The sequence below is a fragment of the Saccopteryx leptura genome, chromosome 5 (assembly GCF_036850995.1).
Source record: "Saccopteryx leptura isolate mSacLep1 chromosome 5, mSacLep1_pri_phased_curated, whole genome shotgun sequence".
NCBI lineage: Eukaryota > Metazoa > Chordata > Mammalia > Chiroptera > Emballonuridae > Saccopteryx > Saccopteryx leptura.
In genome coordinates this window covers 156,257,589-156,278,481 of record NC_089507.1, presented here as the reverse complement: position 1 = coordinate 156,278,481, position 20,893 = coordinate 156,257,589, and the positions used below count along the sequence as shown (strand labels likewise).

The 20,893-nt window shown below is 44.9% G+C and overlaps 1 protein-coding gene across 1 annotated transcript; it reads left to right on the top strand.

The window, feature by feature from the left end:
- Positions 1-828: 828 nt before the first annotated feature.
- Positions 829-20,239, top strand: MATN3 (matrilin 3). Its single transcript, XM_066386222.1, has 8 exons — positions 829-1,118; positions 5,832-6,398; positions 8,879-9,004; positions 9,860-9,985; positions 12,219-12,347; positions 15,282-15,407; positions 16,974-17,084; positions 19,762-20,239. The coding sequence occupies exons 1-8, from the start codon at positions 869-871 to the stop codon at positions 19,815-19,817; spliced, it is 1,491 nt and encodes a 496-aa protein (XP_066242319.1). The 5' UTR covers positions 829-868; the 3' UTR covers positions 19,818-20,239.
- The last annotated feature ends 654 nt before the right edge of the window (positions 20,240-20,893 follow it).

Genomic DNA, 20,893 nt, shown 5'->3' with positions numbered 1-20,893 from the left:
AGCTTTAATAAACGTCGTACTCTCCAAATGCCCCTAAATCGCCTGGACTCCTGTCCTGGAATCTTCGCTCACTGAAGAAAGAACTCACACATTGCAGACTTTGCTGGGGCAGACCCACCTCAGTCCCGGTCTCTTCCCGGTGACATTCTGGAGGAGGAATAGGAGGGAGGGAGGGAGGGAATGGGGGAATGAGGGAAGCAGCGAGCCCCCGAAGCCTCGGAGGGGACAGGTCGTCCTGCCCTCCAGCGAGCAGGGCGCACCCTGGGGACCGTATGTTGGCCTTGCTATTCCGGGCCGCAGACTCCTGCCCAGCCCCGTGCGCTCAGCAGTGTTTGCGCACATTGGGAGCGGGGATGAAAGCACTGCTGTTCTTGCTGCTAAAACCTGTGCCACCCCACCCCCACCCCCCCGAGAGCCCTCAGCGAACGTGGGTTTCCTGGCCGGGGAAGAAATGCAGTGAGAAGCTGGGTGAAACCGTGAGCCCGGCAGAGCTGCGCGGACAGGGCAGGCGGGGACCCTGGGGACCAGCAGGGGCGCCCGGGGTCAGGCTGGCGGGAGCGGGAGCGGAGGGTCAGGCGGCTGAGGCCCCGTCGGCCCTGCTAGAGCTGGGGAGGCAGGTGCTGGCCGGGCCCACCCGCCGAGGCCGGCCGCGGTGCAGTAACGGGCGGGCGGGGTCCAGCCTGCCGTCCCTGACCCTCCGCCCAGAACTTCGCGCCGCTGGAATGCGCGGGGCGGCTCCTTGTGGCCGGGGCGGGGCGGGGCGGGCGGGGCGGCCCCCAGGCCGCGGGACCTTTAAATCGGCCGCTGGAGCGGCCCCGGCCCGACTGACCCAGCCAGAGAGCTAGCGACTCCGGTGACGTCGGACACCATGCAGCGCCGCCTCCCGGATCTGCTCCTGCCGCACTGGCCGCCGCCGCCGCTGCTGCTGCTGCTGCTGCTGCTGCTGCCGCCGCCGTCCCCTGCAGTCCCCGCGACCCCGGGTCCCCTCGCCCGTCCGGGCTTCCGGAGGCTGGGGGCCCGTGGCCCGGGGGGCAGCCCAGGGCGCCGCCCTGATCCGGCCGTCTCCCCCGGCGCGCCCTATTCGGGGGCAGGCCAGCCCGGAGGGGCCCGCGGCTCAGGTACCCTCCCCCCGGCGGGGCAGGAGAGGCGCATCGGGGAGGGACAGTCGACGGGGGCGCGGCGGGAGGGAGAGCCCGGGACGGGTGGGCAGGGGAATCCGGCATCATGTGTTCCCTCCAACCCAGCCTGAGCATCCGTGGCGCAGGAGAAGGGACCCCATACTGGATGCATCCTGTGGGGAAACTGAGGTTCAGAGAAGGGCGCCAGAGCTAGGATGTGGGTCTCCTGAAGCCCAAACTCCGGTAACTGCCCGCTGTGATCTGGGTAGGTAGTGTCGGGCAGCTGCGGGGACCGGCGCCCCTCAGGAATCTGTCCCAGTCCCGGCCGCTGCTTCAGCTGATCAGTCTTCCCGAGACTCTGCTCTGAGTTCTCTGGAAATCGCTCCATCTCTGTAGCCCAGGCTCAGTGCATGGCCCTTCTTTTCCTCCTGCCAGCCCTCAGACTACCTCCTGCAGTCTTGGATCTGGGCTAGAATTCCGCCTTTCCAATCTGGAGTTGGGGTGGGAGGAGGCCAGGCAGGAACCCTGAGCTGCCCCAGCTGCCACCCCACCCCTCCTGTCTTATAACCATCTTGGTCTCAACCTCTGTTCTGCCCCTGACCACCTGTTCTGCTTCAATTAATTGGGCCTCAAGCCCAACCTGTTTTCTCCTTGGTCATCAAACACCCCTGACGCTTTGGGTCTTTGACGAACGATTCCATTTCTGTTTGAGTCAGGAGTTGGTTCCTGTGGCAGAACAGAGCTCACACAACCCCGCAGAGCACATATGGGAAACTGAGGCTTGTCAGAGTGAAGGGTCCCAGCCAATCCATGTCAGAGCCCAGAATAGAACCCAGGGCTCTGAAATCCCAGGCAAGGGTCTTTCCACTGCTATCAGCCTGTGATGATTTGATGTTGACTACCAAAACTCCAGCTTCAGTGCTGCTAGAGGAGCAGCACTTAGAGGGGCAGTGCTGCTAGAGGTTTGCCCTTGTCGGTGTGTCCAGTCTCATCTGGCCAGTGGTCCTCCATGCCTCAGGTTGGTCTGTGTTGTCTAGCCCCTCCTGCTCCATTCTGGGTGATGCGAGATTGGACAGGGGTTCTTTCCTGCGCCAGCCCCAATGGACTGGATTTGAAATGGCAACAAGATTGTCAGTGAGCCAGGCAGTGCCAGTGTTCACAAGGCTGGTAGTGAGTTCAGCTGGTAGTCAGCTGGTTGCTCCCCGCCAAGAATAGGGATAAAACCCTTTCTTCTAGGAGTTAATTCTCACCTCTGGTCCTGACCCACCTCCCTTGGTGATGGGTCTAGGAGGGGGAAGAAGGATTTTGCATGGGGTGGCTATGCTCCCCCTAAGTAGCACTTGTCTTTATTATCTGGAATACAAACTGATCTTGAATGATGATCCTTTAATATCACATTCCAGTCTTGCAAATTCCTTCCTTACAGATCGCTAAGCTTTTATTTTTAGCATGACTCAGAATTTGGCAATATTGTGAGTATGGAAACATTTTAGGAACTCTAGACTCCTACTTTCTTGGTTTCTGAGAATCCACATCCTGCTGTCTAGAAAAAGGGAGTGAGATTCATAAACAGTGATGGGGTAACTAAATAATTTCCTGGGAGATATAAATTGGGAAGTGACCAGATACAGAATTTCCTACCACCTGTGTCAAGCCTCCTGTCTTAGTTTTCTGTTGCTGTTGTCATAAGTTACCAAGAATCGGTGGTTTAGCAACAACACATCATCTAAGAGTTCTGTACATCAGAAGTCCGACACCAGTCTCACTGGACTAAAATGAAGGTAGTAGCGGGGCTGTGTTCCTTTTGGGAGGATGTAGGGGCGAGTCTGTTTCCTTGCCTTTTTCAGATTGCAGAAGCTGCCCTCATTCCTTGGCTCATGGCCTTTCCCCTCTATTTTCAAAGCCACCAAAGGCAAGTTGAGTCCTCACATCTTGTCACTCTGATCTCCTCTTCTGCTATCCTTTCCCACTTTTAGGGACCCTTGTAATTACATTGGATCCACCGAATAATCCAGGATAAACTCCCCATCTTGGTCTTTGACTTAATCACACCTGAGAAATCCTTTTTTTTTCTTTTTTATTTTTTTTAAAATTTTATTTATTTATTTATTTTTTACAGAGACAGAGAGTGAGTCAGAGAGAGGGATAGGCAGGGACAGACGGACAGGGATAAAGAGAGATGAGAAACATCAATCATTAGTTTTTCATTGCACGTTGCAACACCTTAGTTGTTCATTGATTGCTTTCTCATATATGCCTTGACCACGGGTCTTCAGCAGACGGAGTAACCCCTTGCTGGAGCCAATGACCTTGGGTTCAAGCTGGTGGGCTTTTGCTCAAACCAGATGAGCCCATGCTCAAGCTGGCGACCTCAGGTCTCGAACCTGGGTCCTCTGCATCCCAGTCCGATGCTCTATCCACTGCGTGGTCAGGCTGAGAAATCCTTTTTGTCATGCAAAGTAATATACAGGTTCTGGGGATTAGGTTGGGGGAGGGTTTAGTCTGTCCCTGTAAATTCACATAGAGGAGTCTGAAAAACCAAGTGGCAAAGGAAGGAATCAGGCACATTTACTTATAAATAGTAAGGGCACTATTTTGGTGTTGGTGAAAGCATATGGTGTTCACATAATCAGAAGTTTTCCTTATACTCCTATTATGCAAAAATACCTAGCTCTATCTCTCAGGATTTTCAACATGGGTTTTCTTCCTTGCTTCTAGTCCATGGTAACCAAGGGATGAAGTGAAATTTTGCAGTTGATTTTTTAAAAAAGGATTCCTTTTGACTTAACTAATATATGACATGCAGCACATCTGGTGATATCTGAGTGTCAACAAGCAGGGTGTTTACTAGGTACATGAGATGATGTTGATCTTTTTGTGGTAGAAAATATTGCCTCAGAGAGAGGCAGCCATGCAGGGAAAAGCCTGGGAGTCAGGAACTCTGAGGTCCAATCCAAGTTCTACCACCTCTAGCTCTTACACCTCCCTGAGACTCAGGCTTCTCACCTGTAAAATGGGTATAAAAGCAACTTCTGCCCCTCCGGCTTCACAGGGTTGTTGTGTTGGTACCCTTTGATCTCTAAAATGTTATTAATAGTAGTGTATTATTTATTTTCTTAATTGAGTACCTCCAGGCAGCAGATAAAACCAAAAGAATAATGTTCAGTTTTTAAAAGAACACTGCAGAGAGACAGAATTCTTGTCCCTTGTAGGACTTTTTCTATCATAAACTGCTTGCCCTAGGAAATTACTTGGAATCCATCTTTCCCCTACTCACTAAGTACATTGCCTTAGCGTAGCATCGATTGCTGCCCCATTAGGAAAGGAGAGAGCTTTGATTGACACTTCATGCCCAGGGATCTTATTTCCATTTGGGACTTTGTGTGCATGAGGAGTGTGTGTGTGTGGGTGTTTGCGCGGTGGGATAGGGAAGAGGAATGACTTGAAAAAAGACATTTACTAACTGGCTTCTCTCTTAGTGGGCCCTGAGTTGTGAGCTTGGTGTTGTTGGCTGAGAGAGGAAGGGGTATGGAGTGAGACTGGCCGAGGGGGAAGAATAAGAAAGTACAGATGAAAACAGAAATGTGTCATGTGCCAGGTGTTTTTGTGGAGGAAAGTTATGCGTTCCTTGAGGGCAGGGAATCTGGTTTATTTGCTTTTGTAGCCCTAGCGCTTAATACTGGGTAGGCTCCCCCCAAATTTTGGTGAATGAAGAAATGAAAGAGAGGTGACTAACAGTTTGGTAGGGCAATAGGATAGATACCAAATGGCGATCTCTGCTTTTTAAAACAAGAAATGCCCCCATTAATTTAATTTTCTAAATAAAATTATAAAAAATTAAAAACCAAACAAAAACACTCACAAGAAACAAGAAATACCCACAGAGGTGGAAGTGCAATTAACACGAATCAGATTAAGTTGTCGCCCTTCTTTCTACTTGCAGTGCAGCTCAGGCTAGTTGCGTGTTGAGTTCACCAAGTATGAATTAGTGGCCAGCTAGAGGGAGATGTAGGCCCACTCTGGAACTGTGCTTACCCCCGGGAAGGGGCGGGGTGGGGCAGTGTGCAGTGAGGCAGCCCTGACAGTTCACCTTTCACACTGTTCAGGGACACTGTCCCATTGCCTCAGATGGCCAATGTGCCCAAGAAGGGTCTGGAATCCACTCCTTCATGTGAGTCAAGAGGAACTTTGAAAGCAAAACTTGAAGAAGGTTCTATGTGTAATTTCAGAGCTCAGCCAGCCTACAGGTGGGATATTTGGAGATACTGCTCACCTCTGGGTGAATTCTCACTAGGGAGTTATGATGGCCTAGGTGCTTTCAACATCCAAAGGGCGATGATCTTGGGGAAGGTAGCAGACAGTGGGGCCTTTGGAGGTAGGAGATGCTGCCTTACCTGGCCTCCAATCCCAGAGCATTATGGGTGTGAGGAATTGCCTCATTTCTTTCTTTTTTTTTTTTTAATATTTTATTTATTGATTTTTTAGAGAGAGAGGAGTGAGAGAGAGAGACGGGGGGGGGGGGGAGGAGCAGGAAGCATCAACTCCCATATGTGCCTTGACCAGGCAAGCCCAAGGTTTCGAACCGGCAACCTCAGTGTTCCTGGTCGACGCTTTATCCCACTGCGCCACCACAGGTCAGGCCGAGTTGCCTCATTTCTGATTGTGGTCAGATCACTGCTTAGTCACTTCTGTTCCCCACACCCTTCCTTGCAGGTGTTTGCAAGAGCAGGCCCTTGGACTTGGTGTTTATCATTGATAGTTCGCGTAGTGTACGGCCCTTGGAGTTCACCAAAGTGAAAACCTTTGTCTCCCGGATAATTGACACGCTGGACATTGGTGTCACGGACACGCGGGTTGCAGTGGTGAACTATGCTAGCACCGTGAAGATTGAGTTCCATCTCCAGACCTACTCAGATAAGCAGTCCCTGAAAAAGGCCGTGGGACGAATCACACCCTTGTCTACAGGCACCATGTCGGGCCTGGCCATCCAAACAGCCATGGAGGAAGCCTTCACAGTGGAGGCAGGAGCTCGGGGGCCCAGCTCCAACATCCCTAAGGTAGCCATCATCGTGACAGATGGGCGGCCCCAGGACCAGGTGAACGACGTGGCCGCCCGGGCGCGGGCCTCAGGTATTGAGCTCTATGCGGTGGGCGTGGACAGGGCAGACATGGAGTCTCTCAAGATGATTGCCAGTGAACCCCTGGATGAGCATGTGTTCTACGTGGAGACCTACGGTGTCATTGAGAAACTTTCCTCTAGATTCCAGGAAACCTTTTGTGGTAAGTCTTTGTTTCCAGCTAGAAAGATTGATATAGTCAAACATTATTAAGCCAAAGAAAAAGAATTCCTTTTTTATTTTTGGTGGAAATTTCATGGAAAATCTTAAATATAAGCAATGGTGTGTGTATGTTTTACTAACTTAAACACTTTGTTGGTTTAGGAATATAGAGCTGCCTTATATACAATGTGGTTTGCTCATAAAATTTCCACGTTTGCATTAGAAATGAGAAGGTCTGGAAATATCCAGGATAAATGATCATGCTGTTCCCTGACTGGGTCAGAGAAAAATAAAAATAAAACATTCAAGATGCTGCTCTTCCCACCTCTGCCCACTGCAACATGTTCCCCAGACGTTTTCTCTAGCTTTCCATGTGTAGATTTCACAAGACTCTTCCTGTTTTCCTGCAGAAGACAAGGCCCTGCATCTGTCCGTGAAGGCTGCTGGCCTCTGTTCCGTGTACCTGGCAGGCAGAGGGTACATTTAGTGGCTGCTCTGGCTTTTGGGTTTGGCTTTTTGTCTGGTTATTCTTTACGGAAGAGAGTTAGGGCTCAGGGACACTGGGGTTTCAGCTCACTTCAGAGAGAGAAGGAACAAGATTTATTTTTGTTTTTTAATCATTCTATTACTGTTCTCATTTCTTCGTTTAGGATGGAATTTGAAATGGGAATTTTTAGCATGAATCAGCCAAAACCATGACTATGAATCCATTTCAGGCTGGGGTTTATTGCTTGTCATTGATCAGAATAATGAACGTGGGGCTGTCATCATGTTTCATTCATGCGTTCATTTGTCATTTGGAGATAATCTTTTGCAGCCCTCAGTGGAATTCTCCAAGCAGGTGTGGGCAAACTTCTAGTTTTGGTGAATTTTAAAACATAGACACACACACATACCATAAATACCTTGTGCTATATAATCTATTCCATATTTATTTGTTCGACACACTTTTCATGATCACTGATGATACAAAGATGAAATAAGTCCCTCTCTACCATCCAGCAACAGTCTAGGGTTGGGGATGAGACAAACAAGTGAGCTCATAATTATAACTGTACATTTCAAGGAGACTGTCTATCTAAATTAATGGGAAACTCAGCAATCACCAGTTTGTCAGGAAATGGGAGGTGAAGTCTTAGGCTGGAGCAAAGTTTGCCCTCATCTCAGACAGACTTGGCTGGGATCCCCTTGTCTTTGCTGTCCCAGGATACTCGGCTTTCATAAGCTGTCGTTGGCTTTGGTGGCATCTCCATGGCATTCATTGGTTTCCCAAAGAAAAATGGTTTTCTTTCTCCCAGGAAAAACCCCTGTGCTGTGGGTGCGGGCTTGTCAATAGAGATGCTGGTCTGTGGTGGTTGGGTCTCAAAAAGCTAGAACCTAGGGTTGGGCTTGAAGGCCATAAAGTAACAAGTGGTGAGTGGCAACCTTTCCTCCTGGTACAAAAGACCTGTTTGTTCTGGGGGTGGGGAAAGGCCCTCTCTATGGAAAAAAGACTGAGGAGCAGCTTGTTGTAGTCTGTGGGCTGGAAATATCATTCTATGAAAAGGCTATTCTTGGGAAAATGTTAGCCTTGTCCTGTTGCCAAAGCAGTGGAGGCTGGGTTACCTGCCACGGGGTGCCAGCCTCTCCAACAGGCCTTGCTTTCTCAGAAATGACTAAATTCATTGATTCTTCTTTGAAAACATCTCCTTAGGGAAAAAATCCAATGACATGTAAAATGGCTGTAGAAAAGATGGAGATGCAGTTTAGCTAATATCTCATTAATTTTGTTCTTTTCTTTTTACTTGTTTGTGTATAATGTATGATTTTCTTCTCTTTACTGATATCAGAGGCCCTGAAGTTGCCTATGTTTAAATTTGCTGCATATTTGGAAGGCAGGTACCTGCCTTCACCATGTGCAAGTTCAAATACGCATTGCTGCCCAAGTGTGAGTTCCAGGCTTAGAGGAACATGCCTGTGTGTGAATTCTGTTTAGACACAAGCTGTAGAACCCTTGGGTACCAGACTCTGGTTGCAGTGGGACAATTAGCTCATAGAACTTCAGGAAGTACATTATTGTTCTCCCCATTTTTGGCTTTAGGGAAGTAAAAGTCTTTTACACAGGAAGGTGATTAACCCTTTGAGTAGTGAGGTTTTTGTTAACCCTTTGAGTGAGGACATACATGAATGTTTGTACTACTTAAAGGGTTAAGTTGAATAAATATCAAATTGCCCGACCCATGTAAGTGTTGGGTTTCAGCTTCCAAATTAAAAATTCCCTTTCTTTGTTGAGAAAGTTAATGATAAGATCTGTGATTTAAAATTAGCAACATGACTAGTTGAAGAGTGGTGTTTCTCATAATCCAGAGGCAGAAACAAATAGCCAAAATTTACAGTGAACTCAAGATAGGATCAGAAAGAAACCAGAGACATGGGAGAAAGTACTCAAAATGTTTGCGTGTCAATACTGACTGTTGTCAACTTTCAACTTCCTTTGCACAGCGGTGGACCTGTGCATGCTGGGCACACATCTATGCCAGCACGTGTGTGTCAGCGACGGGAACGGCCAGCACCACTGCGAGTGCAGCCAGGGCTACTCCTTGAACGCTGATAACAAGACGTGTTCAGGTGAGGCCTGCTTCCCCACGGGTGGCCGACTGGAGCTCACATCTGGGGACCTACTCTCCAGGTTTGGGACTGGCCTTATGTTTTTCCCCTAATTGCCTTTTGGCTGGTTTATTGTTATCAACAATTTTCCTCAATAGGGAAAAGGAGAAGTAATACATAAATCAGCCTAGTACAGTATAAAAGCTTGGTCCTTTGGAGGATTTGAAATTATTCCTGGATTTTATTTAATTAACTAAAAAGCTTTTGCCCTAGCTGGGTAGTTCAGTTGGTTAGAGCGTGATTCCAATATGCAAAGGTTGCAGGTTTGATACCTAGTCAGGGCACATGCAGAAATAGATCAGTGTTTCTCTCTTTTTCTCCCCTCTAAAAAAAAAGAGTTACCTTTTCCTCTCTGTGACCATAGATACTCATAGAATCTAGGAGAAGTAGATTTAGAGAGGTCCTCCACTCATCGGATATAGGAATACTCACATTCAGTCATGAAGAATGGGAAGTAGGCCCATATTTTAAAAAATCCTGGAAAAGATATTTGAGAGGAAGATAACTTACAGGTCATTTAATTCAACCTACTCATTTTACAGATAATGAATTGAGACCCAAAGATGGGAGACTACCCATGTATTGGGTCTGTTAGTAAAGAATGCAAGACCAGAAATTTGGTTCCCAACTTCCAGCCCTGTAGCCTTTCTCTTGTGCCAAGCTGCTCTTAGCTGTGTGTGTGTGTGTGTGTGTGTGTGTGTGTGTGTGTGTGTGAGAGAGAGAGAGAGAGAGAGAGAGAGAGAGAGAGAGTAGTGAGGTCTGTAATTATTTATTCACATTGGCTGTGTTCACGTTTGTCCTGATCATTTTTTATAGCTATCGATAAGTGTGCCCTTAACACTCATGGATGCGAACACATTTGTGTGAATGACAGAATGGGCTCTTATCACTGTGAGTGCTACGAGGGTTACACTTTGAACGAAGACAGGAAAACGTGTTCAGGTAAGTGGGGGAGTTGGCTTTAACTATTGCCACCTCTGTCTACCTAGTTCTCTAACTAGTGTCAGAGGCGTAGGTCACATTGATGGGAAACTTGATCTGTTTTTCCTCTTTTGCTATGCTTGGCTTTTTTGATTTCTAAGTCTTGTTAGAAAAGTTATATAGCCCTGGTAGGGTTGCTAAGTGGAGAGAGCGTCATCCCAGCTCACCGAGGTTGCAAGTTTGATCCTCGGTCAGGGCAATACAAGAAGCAACCAATGAATGCACAGCTAAATGGGGTAGAATTTTTTTTTTCTTTCAGGGACAGAGAGAGAGAGGGATAGATAGGGACAGACAGGAATGGAGAGAGATGAGAAGCATCAATCATCAGTTTTTTTGTTGCAACACCTTAGTTGTTCATTGCTTGCTTTCTCATATGTGCTTTGACTGTGGGCCTTCAGCGGACCGAGTAACCCCTTGCTCAAGCCAGCGACCTTGGGTCTAAGCTGGTGAGCTTTTTGCTAAAGCCAGATGAGCCCGCGCTCAAGCTGGCGACCTTGGGGTCTCAAACCTGGGTCCTCCGCATCCCAGATCGATGCTCTATCCACTGCGCCACCGCCTGGTCAGGCGAATGCACAGCTAAATGGAACAACAAGTTGATGCCTCTTTTTCTCTCTGTCTCTTGCATAAATGAGAAACAAAGTTATATATATATCACGGCGAACATGTGTAAGAGTGTTGTTCATTTCCTTCTCTGTACCTGCCCAAGCAGTCCATTCCAAATGCTAAAGACTGTGTAACAAGTTAAAATAAAATATCACCCCCAGGATATTTATTACTTACAAAGGGAGGGCAGAAACTACTCAGTGGAGAAACCTGGCGGACACCACTTTAACCGAGTGGCCAAAGTTAACATCAACAGTAGTAACACGCAGTGACATCATGACCTCCTGACACGATGCACTGAGGGTACAACAGCACTCTGTGGTGAATTGCTAAAAAATCAGAGCCACGAGGAAACAGCAGACAACCCCAGACTGAAAGACATCCTATGAAGTAATTTTCCAGTACTTTTTGAAAGTGTCAAAGTCATGAAAGACAGGAAATAAATAAAAACTAGAGGAGACTAATAAGGAGATGTGACAGTTTAATGCAATGTATGATCCTAGTTGGATCCTGGACCAGAAAAGGGACCTTGGTGGAATAATTGGCAAGTTTGAATGATTAGTCAGATTAATAGATTAGTTATAATCTGTAGATTAGTTAATAGTATGCTATCAGTGTTAATTTCCTGGTTTTGAAAATTAACACTATGGTTATATAATATGTTAACATTTGGGGGAACTAGATGAAGAAAAAAATTGTACAATTTTTTTGCAACTTCATATGCCTGAAATTATTTCAAAATGAAAAGTTTTAAAAAAAATTTTAAAACTTCAGTACAGAGAATAAGTGCATTGAATGACAATTTGGGTCTTGAGTTCTGATGCTGTTCTAAGTCAGTTGGTCTCTTTTGGACTCAGTTTCCTCATTTACAACAGAAGAGGGTCGAACTACACTTTCTTCAAACTCCATGTCTTTCTGAATCTAGTATAATTACCTCACACTGTAGGTATCCCTCTGATTTAGCCAAAATACTAATAAGCCTGAAAGGAATGCTTTAGAAAGTATTTTATGAGATACTTAGATTATAAAAACTCGATATAGCTCTTGGTTCCTGGGATGATTAGCATGAGAGAGCAGAGGGAGCAGAGCAGAGAGCAGAAAGAGGCCATGTGGCCAGGAGAAGCAGCCAAGATGGCGGAGTGCTGAGTGAGATGCCAGTTTGTGCAGAGTTTGTATCTGGGATAAGGAAGGAGATGGGGAACTGAGGAGAATAAGGCTGGTGAGCTAGAAACCTTTGATTCTAGGAAACTCGGATAAGTCAGTGGCTTTGTGAGCACTGAATGTGAGTGGGTTTTGGAGCCCAGTGTGTGTTTTTACTTGCCCGCCGGGTGCAAGCTAGAATTAAAGAAAATGGCCTATCAAAAACAAACAAAAAAAAATACAACTCTATATAGATGACTCTGCAAAGGACTTGGGAACAGCAGAAGAATGAGTGTTGTACCCCAGTAAGAGCAAATAGTACTGATGCTTTTGAAAGGTTCCTAAGGGGTTTTCTTCTTACACATTTCTAGTGCAAATAAGATTCCTATATATAGGCAATGAAAGACTTTTCCACGTTTAATTTCTTTTCTCCTGGCCTTTTGTCTGGCAGCTCAAGATCAGTGTGCTTTGGGTACACATGGCTGTCAGCACATTTGTGTGAATGACAGAGGAGCTGGGTCCCATCACTGTGAATGCTATGAGGGCTATATGCTGAATCAAGATAAAAAAACATGCTCAGGTAAGGCACGCTGAACAAGTTCTTTCACACTTGGCTCTTTCTGTTGCAGTGAAACCAACTTGCAGTTTACCAAGAGAGAGATTCTTCAAAGTAACTTAAAGAATTGGGCTTCAAGGTGACTGAGGACAGTTTGACTTTGGGTGATGGGCATGCAACATAATTGAATAACAAGATAACCTGGAGATGTTTTCTTTGAACATATGTAGTCTGATTTATTAATGTCACCCCATTAAAATAAAAAAAAAAAATTGGGCTTCAGGCAGTCTACTGTGCTTGCAGACTAAGGCACATATTGCTTTAGATTTAGGGCCATGTGCTCACTAAATTCTGCAAACAAAGTTGACTTCAGAAAATTACTGGGAAATTACTCCCTAGTAGGGGATATGAGAAAAGCTCATTGAATGTAGGGTCCTTATCCAGGAAAATTTTATAGCTCTGTATACTGGGGGCTTGTAAAGTAAATAGGAAACTTTAGAGGAAGTCAGTTGGACAGTAACTATTTGATGTGATAGGCTGAACTGATCTTTTTCCAATTAAAACTTGGTCTGGAACTTTTCTGTAGCATTAATCTTAAAGCTGGGTCATGTTGGTAAAGGAGACTTTGTAAATGACTGAATTAGACCCACACAGATCTTCCAGTAAGTTTGAAGCAAGTTGTTCCCTGACAGTTTCTAGATGATCAGTCTTCGATGAATTGGAGACTTGGCTAGTGAGCCTGTGCCAGAAAACAAATCCTCGTTAATTTGATTTAAATTTGCTGGCAGAACAGGGTGGCATTTATAATGTAAAAACATTCCTAAGAGAAATTCCTAGCTCTCCAGGTGGTGTTTAGCTTTGGCATATTCAATACATTTAAAAAAGATTTTATGTATATTTTCCTCTCCCTTAAAGGAGATATATTAGGTGACCCTTGCAAGAGAGAAGAAGGCAAATGGCTTTCACCAATTTCCTTTGTAAAAAAACGAGATCAATGAAAGAGTACATTTATTAACGCTACAGCAAAGTTCCTGTGCTAAGTGCTGTGGAGAATAAAGCAGCACAGATTTCAGCCTCTGAGAACCAATGCCTTAAGTAAGCAGAGACTAAGTAGCCAGGAAGAGGGACTGACGGTAACTAGGGGCCTGGGTGGAGGCATGTCCCCTTGTTATCTCTAGTGAGTGACCCAGAGCTAGTGGGCCTGGAAGTGACATTTTAGGATGGTGACAGGTAGATGGCAGAGCGGAGAGATGGAGTGGAAAAGGGGACTGGCTTGCACCGGCTTGCTCAGGGAGGCAGGGCTAGGTCAGGGGGCGTGGAGAGGACTCCTGGCTGTACCTCTCAGATCATTACAAGCATCCCACTTGGTACTTCAGGCTTCCAGGAATATTGAAGTCCTGGGAAGAGGAAACAAGTTACATATCAGCTAACAGATATGGAATAAAATGAAACATTTTACTTAAGAAAACCCATAGAAATCAAAGAAAGTTCCCAATCCAGGCTGACTACTCCAGTAATACTTCTGCTAGCTAACGATAACTGGCACTCCTCAATGCCTACTGTGTGCACATGTGGTACCAGGCATTCAGACACAGTCACACATTTGGTGCTCACAGAAACAGCACGAGGGAACAGGCACAGAAAGACTGGGTAACTTGCCCCCAGTCACTCAGCTAATGAGCAGCAGCGTCAGGATTTGAATCCGGGGAGTTGCTCTGGTGGTTACATATGCTCTTAAAACACTAAGCCTTACTGTCTCCTGGTGCGTAGCCCAAGGTAGCAAAGGGAGACAGATAAGAAAGACAAGATGGTGGAAGGTTAGTATTTCTATATTTTAGAGCAGTAATGAATATGATCTAAAGCTGGGGTGCATGGGTCAGACCCCCTCTAATGGCCTGCCTTCCCCTAGCGGGGCAGCAGGAGGGCTTATGAATTCAATGTGGAGGCTCAGGGCAGAGGCGGGGGGTGGAGCCATGCCCTGTGGAAATCTCCAGAGTTGGCTGCTAAGCTGGGGAAGAATGAAACTTTCTCTGACTAGGCATTTTGCTGGAACCAGTAGAATTGTAGAGATGAAGTTGGAAAGACACTTGATGGATAGATTACACAGAGCCTCGCATTTCACGCCAAGCTATTTTAGAGGCAATAATGAGCCATGGAAGGTTCTGGAAAATGAAATGACACTTAAGAGAGTTAGAGGGGAACATATGAACTAATGTGGCCCCTGCAGTGACAGAGGGAAGGACTATCTGGAGGCCTTCCTGGGTTTGCTGGAGAACCGTGCTTTTCACTGGTTCCAGGTCACATGGGCCGTGGGACTAGAACAGCCCTTTTCTCTGCTCCCCACCCAAAGTTGGGCAGACAGTCTTCGCCATGCAATGTATTAATATGTGACAGGTTATAACTACTTCACTGTCCAACTGTGCACATCCTTATCATCCTCATCCCTGTTATTTTCTGTGGGTGGGGGGGAATGTGTGCGGGTCAGTGGTTCTTCTCCCACTTGGTGAGCTATCGAGGGCAGGTCCTTGGCTATTGGAGTCCTTTTTGTGTGGCATCCAATTCAGCTCCATGGGCCCCTAAGAGTGATTTTGGTGGATCTATGTATGGTGGAAGATGCTGGAGGCATCAGTGGTCATCAGGCAAGGTGGAAGGGGAGCTTTGGAATACAATGAAGACTCAGGGAAGCCCCAGTGCCGAGAGAAGGCACCCCCAGATATCAGCAACGAGTGAAAAGGAAAGGGGTGTCTGCAATACAAGGAGAGCTAAGGGGATGTAAGATGGAGGACAGGAAAATAGGCTCGCTGTTGCTGGAATGTGGGAGACTTGTTTCTGACGATTGAAGGACTCATTCTCAGCACTTGATGGGACCAAACCAAAGCCTTGTTCTCCCAGAAGCCTGTGTTTAGTTTCCTGTTGTAATTTTTGGCTGTTTTTCTTTCCTGCCCTGCTCCTGGTCAGTCCGTGACAAGTGTGCCCTGGGCTCTCACGGTTGCCAGCACATCTGTGTGAGCGATGGGGCCATGTCCTACCACTGTGATTGTTACACTGGCTTCATCTTGAATGAAGACAAGAAGACATGTTCAGGTAAAGTCTGTCCCTTGACTCCTGCTTCATTTGTAGGACAACCTAGGAGTAATCGTTGCTCTCTCCAAGTCAAAGCACATTCTTCTGGTCAGAAGCCTCCAGGAGGTCCCAGCATCAGAATGAGACAGTGCTACTCCTCCCTGCAGGCATTCTTCCCTCCATGGTCGGGTTCCATCCTTCCTCCCTCTTGAATTATAAGGAAGAATCACTCTTGGACATTTTTCTATTCCTGGAAGGTGGGGATTCCGGCATGAACCCTTTGTTTAAATATTCACTGATTCATTTGTTCAGCAACGATTCACGGAGCTGCTTTTACATACCCTATTAGAAGGTCCTGAGGAAGGGCCTGGAGACAGATTAGTGTTTTGTAGTTAGCAGTGTACTAGTCTTGCCTTTCTTTTGTTAAATTCGCTCCAAAATCCTTTATTCTTTTTGATGCTATTGTGAAGAGATTCATCTCTCAATTTTCAGTTGTGCTCCACCGCAGTTGTCCAGTTTTCTGTGGGGTCTTTTCATTACAACATCCCACTGAGCCCCTGCCCTCAGGGAACTTGTGGCCTATCAGGCAAGATACACTGAAAAAGAATCCCAAGTACCAACTTTATGCTCGGGACAGGGAAGGCAGGTGGGCTTATACTTGGTGTTCAGTAGGTACATTCTGGTTTAGTGACTAATTGACTGACTGAGATGGTCTTGGAGCTGGCCATCCCTGGAAGCTTCAGCAGGATTTGGACAGGTAGGTAGATGGTATTTAATAACTGAGTTTTTGGTCCCCCAGCCTTATGTCGTATATTTGTAGAATGTGGGAGCCAATGTAGGAGCAAAGGGCCACTCCCTGTCCTTAGGGATGTGTAATTGGAAGTTTGCACATCAGTCTTTAGACCTAGGGGGAGTTGCTCTCATTTCTATTAGGCAACTTTAGGGGCTATGATATCGGGTAGGAATAGCTGCTTCACTGAATTACAGAGAGAAACAGGAATTAGCATTATCAGCCTCCAGGGTCTTTGCTTAAATGTCAACCTGACTTTTAGTTCCAAAGTACTTAAGGGTAAGAACTAGAACTCCCATTTTAAATAATTCAATAGAATAATAGTCTATTTAGGGAACCAGGAATTATTTAGTTTTAATCCTTGAAGTATTTTGGCCACACACATAGGGGTTTTCCTCATTTTCATTATTTTAAATGAGGGCACAGTATCACCAGATTGTCTTATCTCTGCATTCTTGACTTCCTGCTATACTGTCTTTTGAAAACTTTAACTTTGTATCATGGAAATTTTCAGACCATCACAGAGGTGTAGAGAAAATATAATGAGCTCACATATAACCATCGCCCAGCTTTGACAATGGTGAACTTGTCCCCAGCATTTCCTAATTCAATTTATCTGTGACATTAACATTTCAAAGTATTGTTTCTTCTTCCTGTGTTCTTACATCCTTTTACCTTCCAGAAAGTGCATTTAGGTAAGTCTTAACAATGGAACTATCAAATCGTGGATTTCCCGATGTGATGTGATTGCTAATGAACTATTGATATAACACTTCATGCACTGTTGTTGTCATTAGCCATTGAAGAAGCACGGAGACTCGTCTCCACAGAAGATGCTTGTGGGTGCAAAGCCAAGCTGGTATTCCAGGATAAGGTCAGCTTGTACCTGCAGAGGCTCAACACCAAAAATATCCTTTCTGGAAGATTTTCTGCTTCTGCTTAAAGCTTACCGAGGTACCGCAACGAGCCAGACATTTTAGGATATTACACAGGATAAGGGCCCTCCCAATTCATTAAGTTTCAAGATGAGCAATAGTAAACTGTGCAGCCTTTATTTTTTAAATTTAGAGTTCCTTTTAAACGTTTTAAGAGACCGTTCATCCCTTCATATTTACATGTAAGAGCTACCTGTTTCTTTTCCCTTGTGTTTTTCCATAGCAGCGTGTGCTCCTCACGGAGCTCTTATTAACAGATGGAGCTAGTACGCTATGATTCCTTAACACGGCCTCTTAGTTCAGAAGTGGTACAGACGCAGAATGAGTCAGCTGATTAGCGGGGTGTGATGGCTCTGACGAGACATAGCTGTACACTTTGGCAGGCCAAGTGGTCAAAAAGCAGACTTGAAATGTAACATGGTACCGTGTCAGAAATGTTCAAAACCAGTTCTTTAGCCAAAGTTGTAATTCAGGAAAAGTACTTTTTCTTAGCACAGCTCAAGTTAACAACACTGATCTTGGTGATCTTAGAGGAATGGTGTTCAAATGATATGTTATAGGGGTGCCCTAGGAGTATGCTGAGACTTTCACGAGGTGTAGTATGTGTGTGCGTGTGTGTGGGGGCAGTGGAAGGGGGTGGCGGACTGAACGTTTTAAAGAGATCAGTGTCCATATCCTTCCCTTCCTTAAACTGCTTTGCCTGAAATGCTCCTTAGGGTCAGCCGCTATCCTTTCTTCTGGCCTCGCTTTAGTATCACCATTCTCCTAACTTGATACAAGACAGGCACACCTCTTCCATAGCCTGAACTTTACCAAGCTGAATTTCTGGGAAAAGTAAAAGCTCCAAGAGCCCAACAAAGGGAAAGCTCAACAGTTTCTTAAACCAAAGCTTCATACACACTGCTCTCCCAATCCAGTCCACTAAGAGATAACTTTCCGATCACCGCATTTCCCCATGTATAAGATGCACCTTAATTTTGGATCTCTAAATTTGAAAAAAAAAAGTTATATAAAGTTATTGAACTCAAGTTTTATTCATCATAAAATTCATACAACTCCTCATCACTGTCAAATGCAAGCAAAAAAAAAAAATCTACAACCACTGTATAAGATGCATCCAGGTTTTAGACCCCGAATTTTTCCAAAAAAGGTGTGTCTTATACATGGGGAAATATGGTACATTTTACCTTTTATTAAGGATTTTTTTTTTTTTTTTTGTATTTTTCTGAAGCTGGAAACAGGGAGAGACAGTCAGACAGACTCCCGCATGCGCCCGACTGGGATCCACCCGGCACGCCCACCAGGGGGCAACGCTTTGCCCACTGGGGGCAATGCTCTGCCCCTCCTGGGCATCGCTCTGTGCAACCAGAGCCACTCCAGCGCCTGGGGCAGAGGCCAAGGAGCCATCCCCAGCGCCCAGGCCATCTTTGCTCCAATGGAGCCTCGGCTGCGGGAGGGGAAGAAAGAGACAGAGAGGAAGGAGAGGGGGAGGGGTGGAGAAGCAGATGGGCGTGTCTCCTGTGTGCCCTGGCCGGGAATCGAACCCGGGACTTCTGCACGCCAGGCCAACGCTCTACCACTGAGCCAACCGGCCAGGGCTTATTAAGGATTTTTATGTCAAAACTTGCAACTTATTTGTTGTTTGGATAAGTTATGTGCTCGTAATAGTTGTAATAATAACTCAATCCAGATGATTTTTAAAAAAATTAAGGACTTATGGTCAAAGAAAATTAATTGAAAGGTAATTTCAATATAAATGTGTGCGCTTGTTTGTGTAAGTATAATAGAGTGATCAAGAAAAGTTTTCCGAGATTGAAAATAGAATTAAATTCTGTGGAGAAAGTAGAAAGGAAATACAAATTATTTTATTTTAAGTATTTTATTTTAAAAGAATGATAGTAGGTTTCAGGTCAGTATGTTTTTTTTTTTTTTTTTTACAGAGACAGAGAGAGAGAGTCAGAGAGAGGGACAGATAGGGACAGACAGACAGGAACGGAGAGAGATAAGCATCAATCATCAGTTTTTCATTGCAACACCTTGTTCATTGATTGCTTTCTCATATGTGCCATGACCAGGGGCCTTTAGCAGATGGAGTAACCCCTTGCTCAAGCCATCGACCTTGGGTCCAAGCTGGTGAGCTTTGCTCAAACCAGATGAGCCTGCGCTCAAGCTGGCGACCTTGGGGTCTCGAATCTGGGTCCTCCGCATCCCAGTCCAAGGCTCTATCCACTGGGCCACTGCCTGGTCAGGCCAGGTCAGTATGGTTTTAATATTACATGGGGTACATTGGAAAGACTGATTTAAATTTTATTTTAGAGAGTCAATATTAATAACAGCAGAAATGGCATATTTTGTAACTAAAACTCATGATGAAAATTTTCATATTTAAATTTGCACAACACTTATTTGTCAAATTATTTTATGGGACGTATGAGCTCAAATGTTTGAAGACTACTGCTTTACATCATACTTTCTAAAGAAAAGAATTCCTGAGTTTTAGATTACATTAGACTTTTGATGAGAAAACACTTTCACTTTTAAAAATTTACAATAGAACGTAATTATTTTATTTTGTGCTGAAGTGTTTAGAAGTGTGTTTATGTTTTCTAATGTCTAAAAATAAATGGTGTTGGCCTTAACAACTAGCTACTCGATGACATTTTGGAGAAGTTGCAAGCAAATGACTACAGACAAATACACCGTTGAATTGCTCAAAATTTTCATCTGGAAATATGAAGAACTTGGTATATTTAATTCTTTTGCATATTCCAATGTTCCTGCTAATAATCTACCATTACAAATGCTTGAATATTACGTGGATAAGTAGTTTGAGGCTCTTCTGGAGAATAGGTGTCATTTTTCTAAGTAAACATATGTCCAGATCGTTATTAAAAGCAAACTTTAGTGTTGCTAAGGTATGACTGTAAAATGGTTGGTCAGAAATAGAATGAAGTTTAATATGATTTTATTTACTAATTGAGCCACTTATTTTTTGTCCAGTTCCTAAGTTCTCATTTTATTCTCAAACACAAGTCTATTTTTTTCTATAATTATGTTCATATTATATATTCATTTTATTTTTAAATGTATAGACATACAAAGAAATAAAAATCACCTCTACAAAACTACTAACATTTTGCTATTTTTTCGAGTGTTTTTCTTTTATAAGATATTTTTCATTTCTTTATTCAGTTCCTTTTTAAAACAATTTTTATTTAATTTGTTGGGGTGACATTGGTTAATAAAATTATATAGGTTTCAAGTGTACAGTTCCATAATACACCATCTGTATGTTGTATTGTGTGTTCACCACCCAAAGGCAAAGTCTCTCCTTCCATCACCTTTTAGCCTCACTTTACCATCTTCTACTCCCCACACCCTCTGCCCCTCTAGCAATCACCACACCGTTATCCGTGTTTATGAATTTTTTGCTTAATCTGTTCACCTTTTCACCCAGTCCCACAACTGCCTTCCCCTCTGACAGCTGTCAGTCTGTCTCTACATCTATGAGTCTGTTTCTATTTTGTTAGTTTATTTTGTTCCTTAGATTCCACATGAATGAAATTAGGTGGTATTTGTCTTTCTCTGACTGGCTTATTTCACTTAGCATAATGCTCTCCAGGTCTATCCATGCTGTTGTAAAGGGCAAGATTTCCTTCTTTTTTTATTTTTATTTTTTTATAGCTGAGTAGTATTCTGTTGTGTACCATAGCATTTTTTACCCACTCATCTACTGATGGACACTTGGGCTGCTTACAGATCTCAGCTATTGTAAATAACAC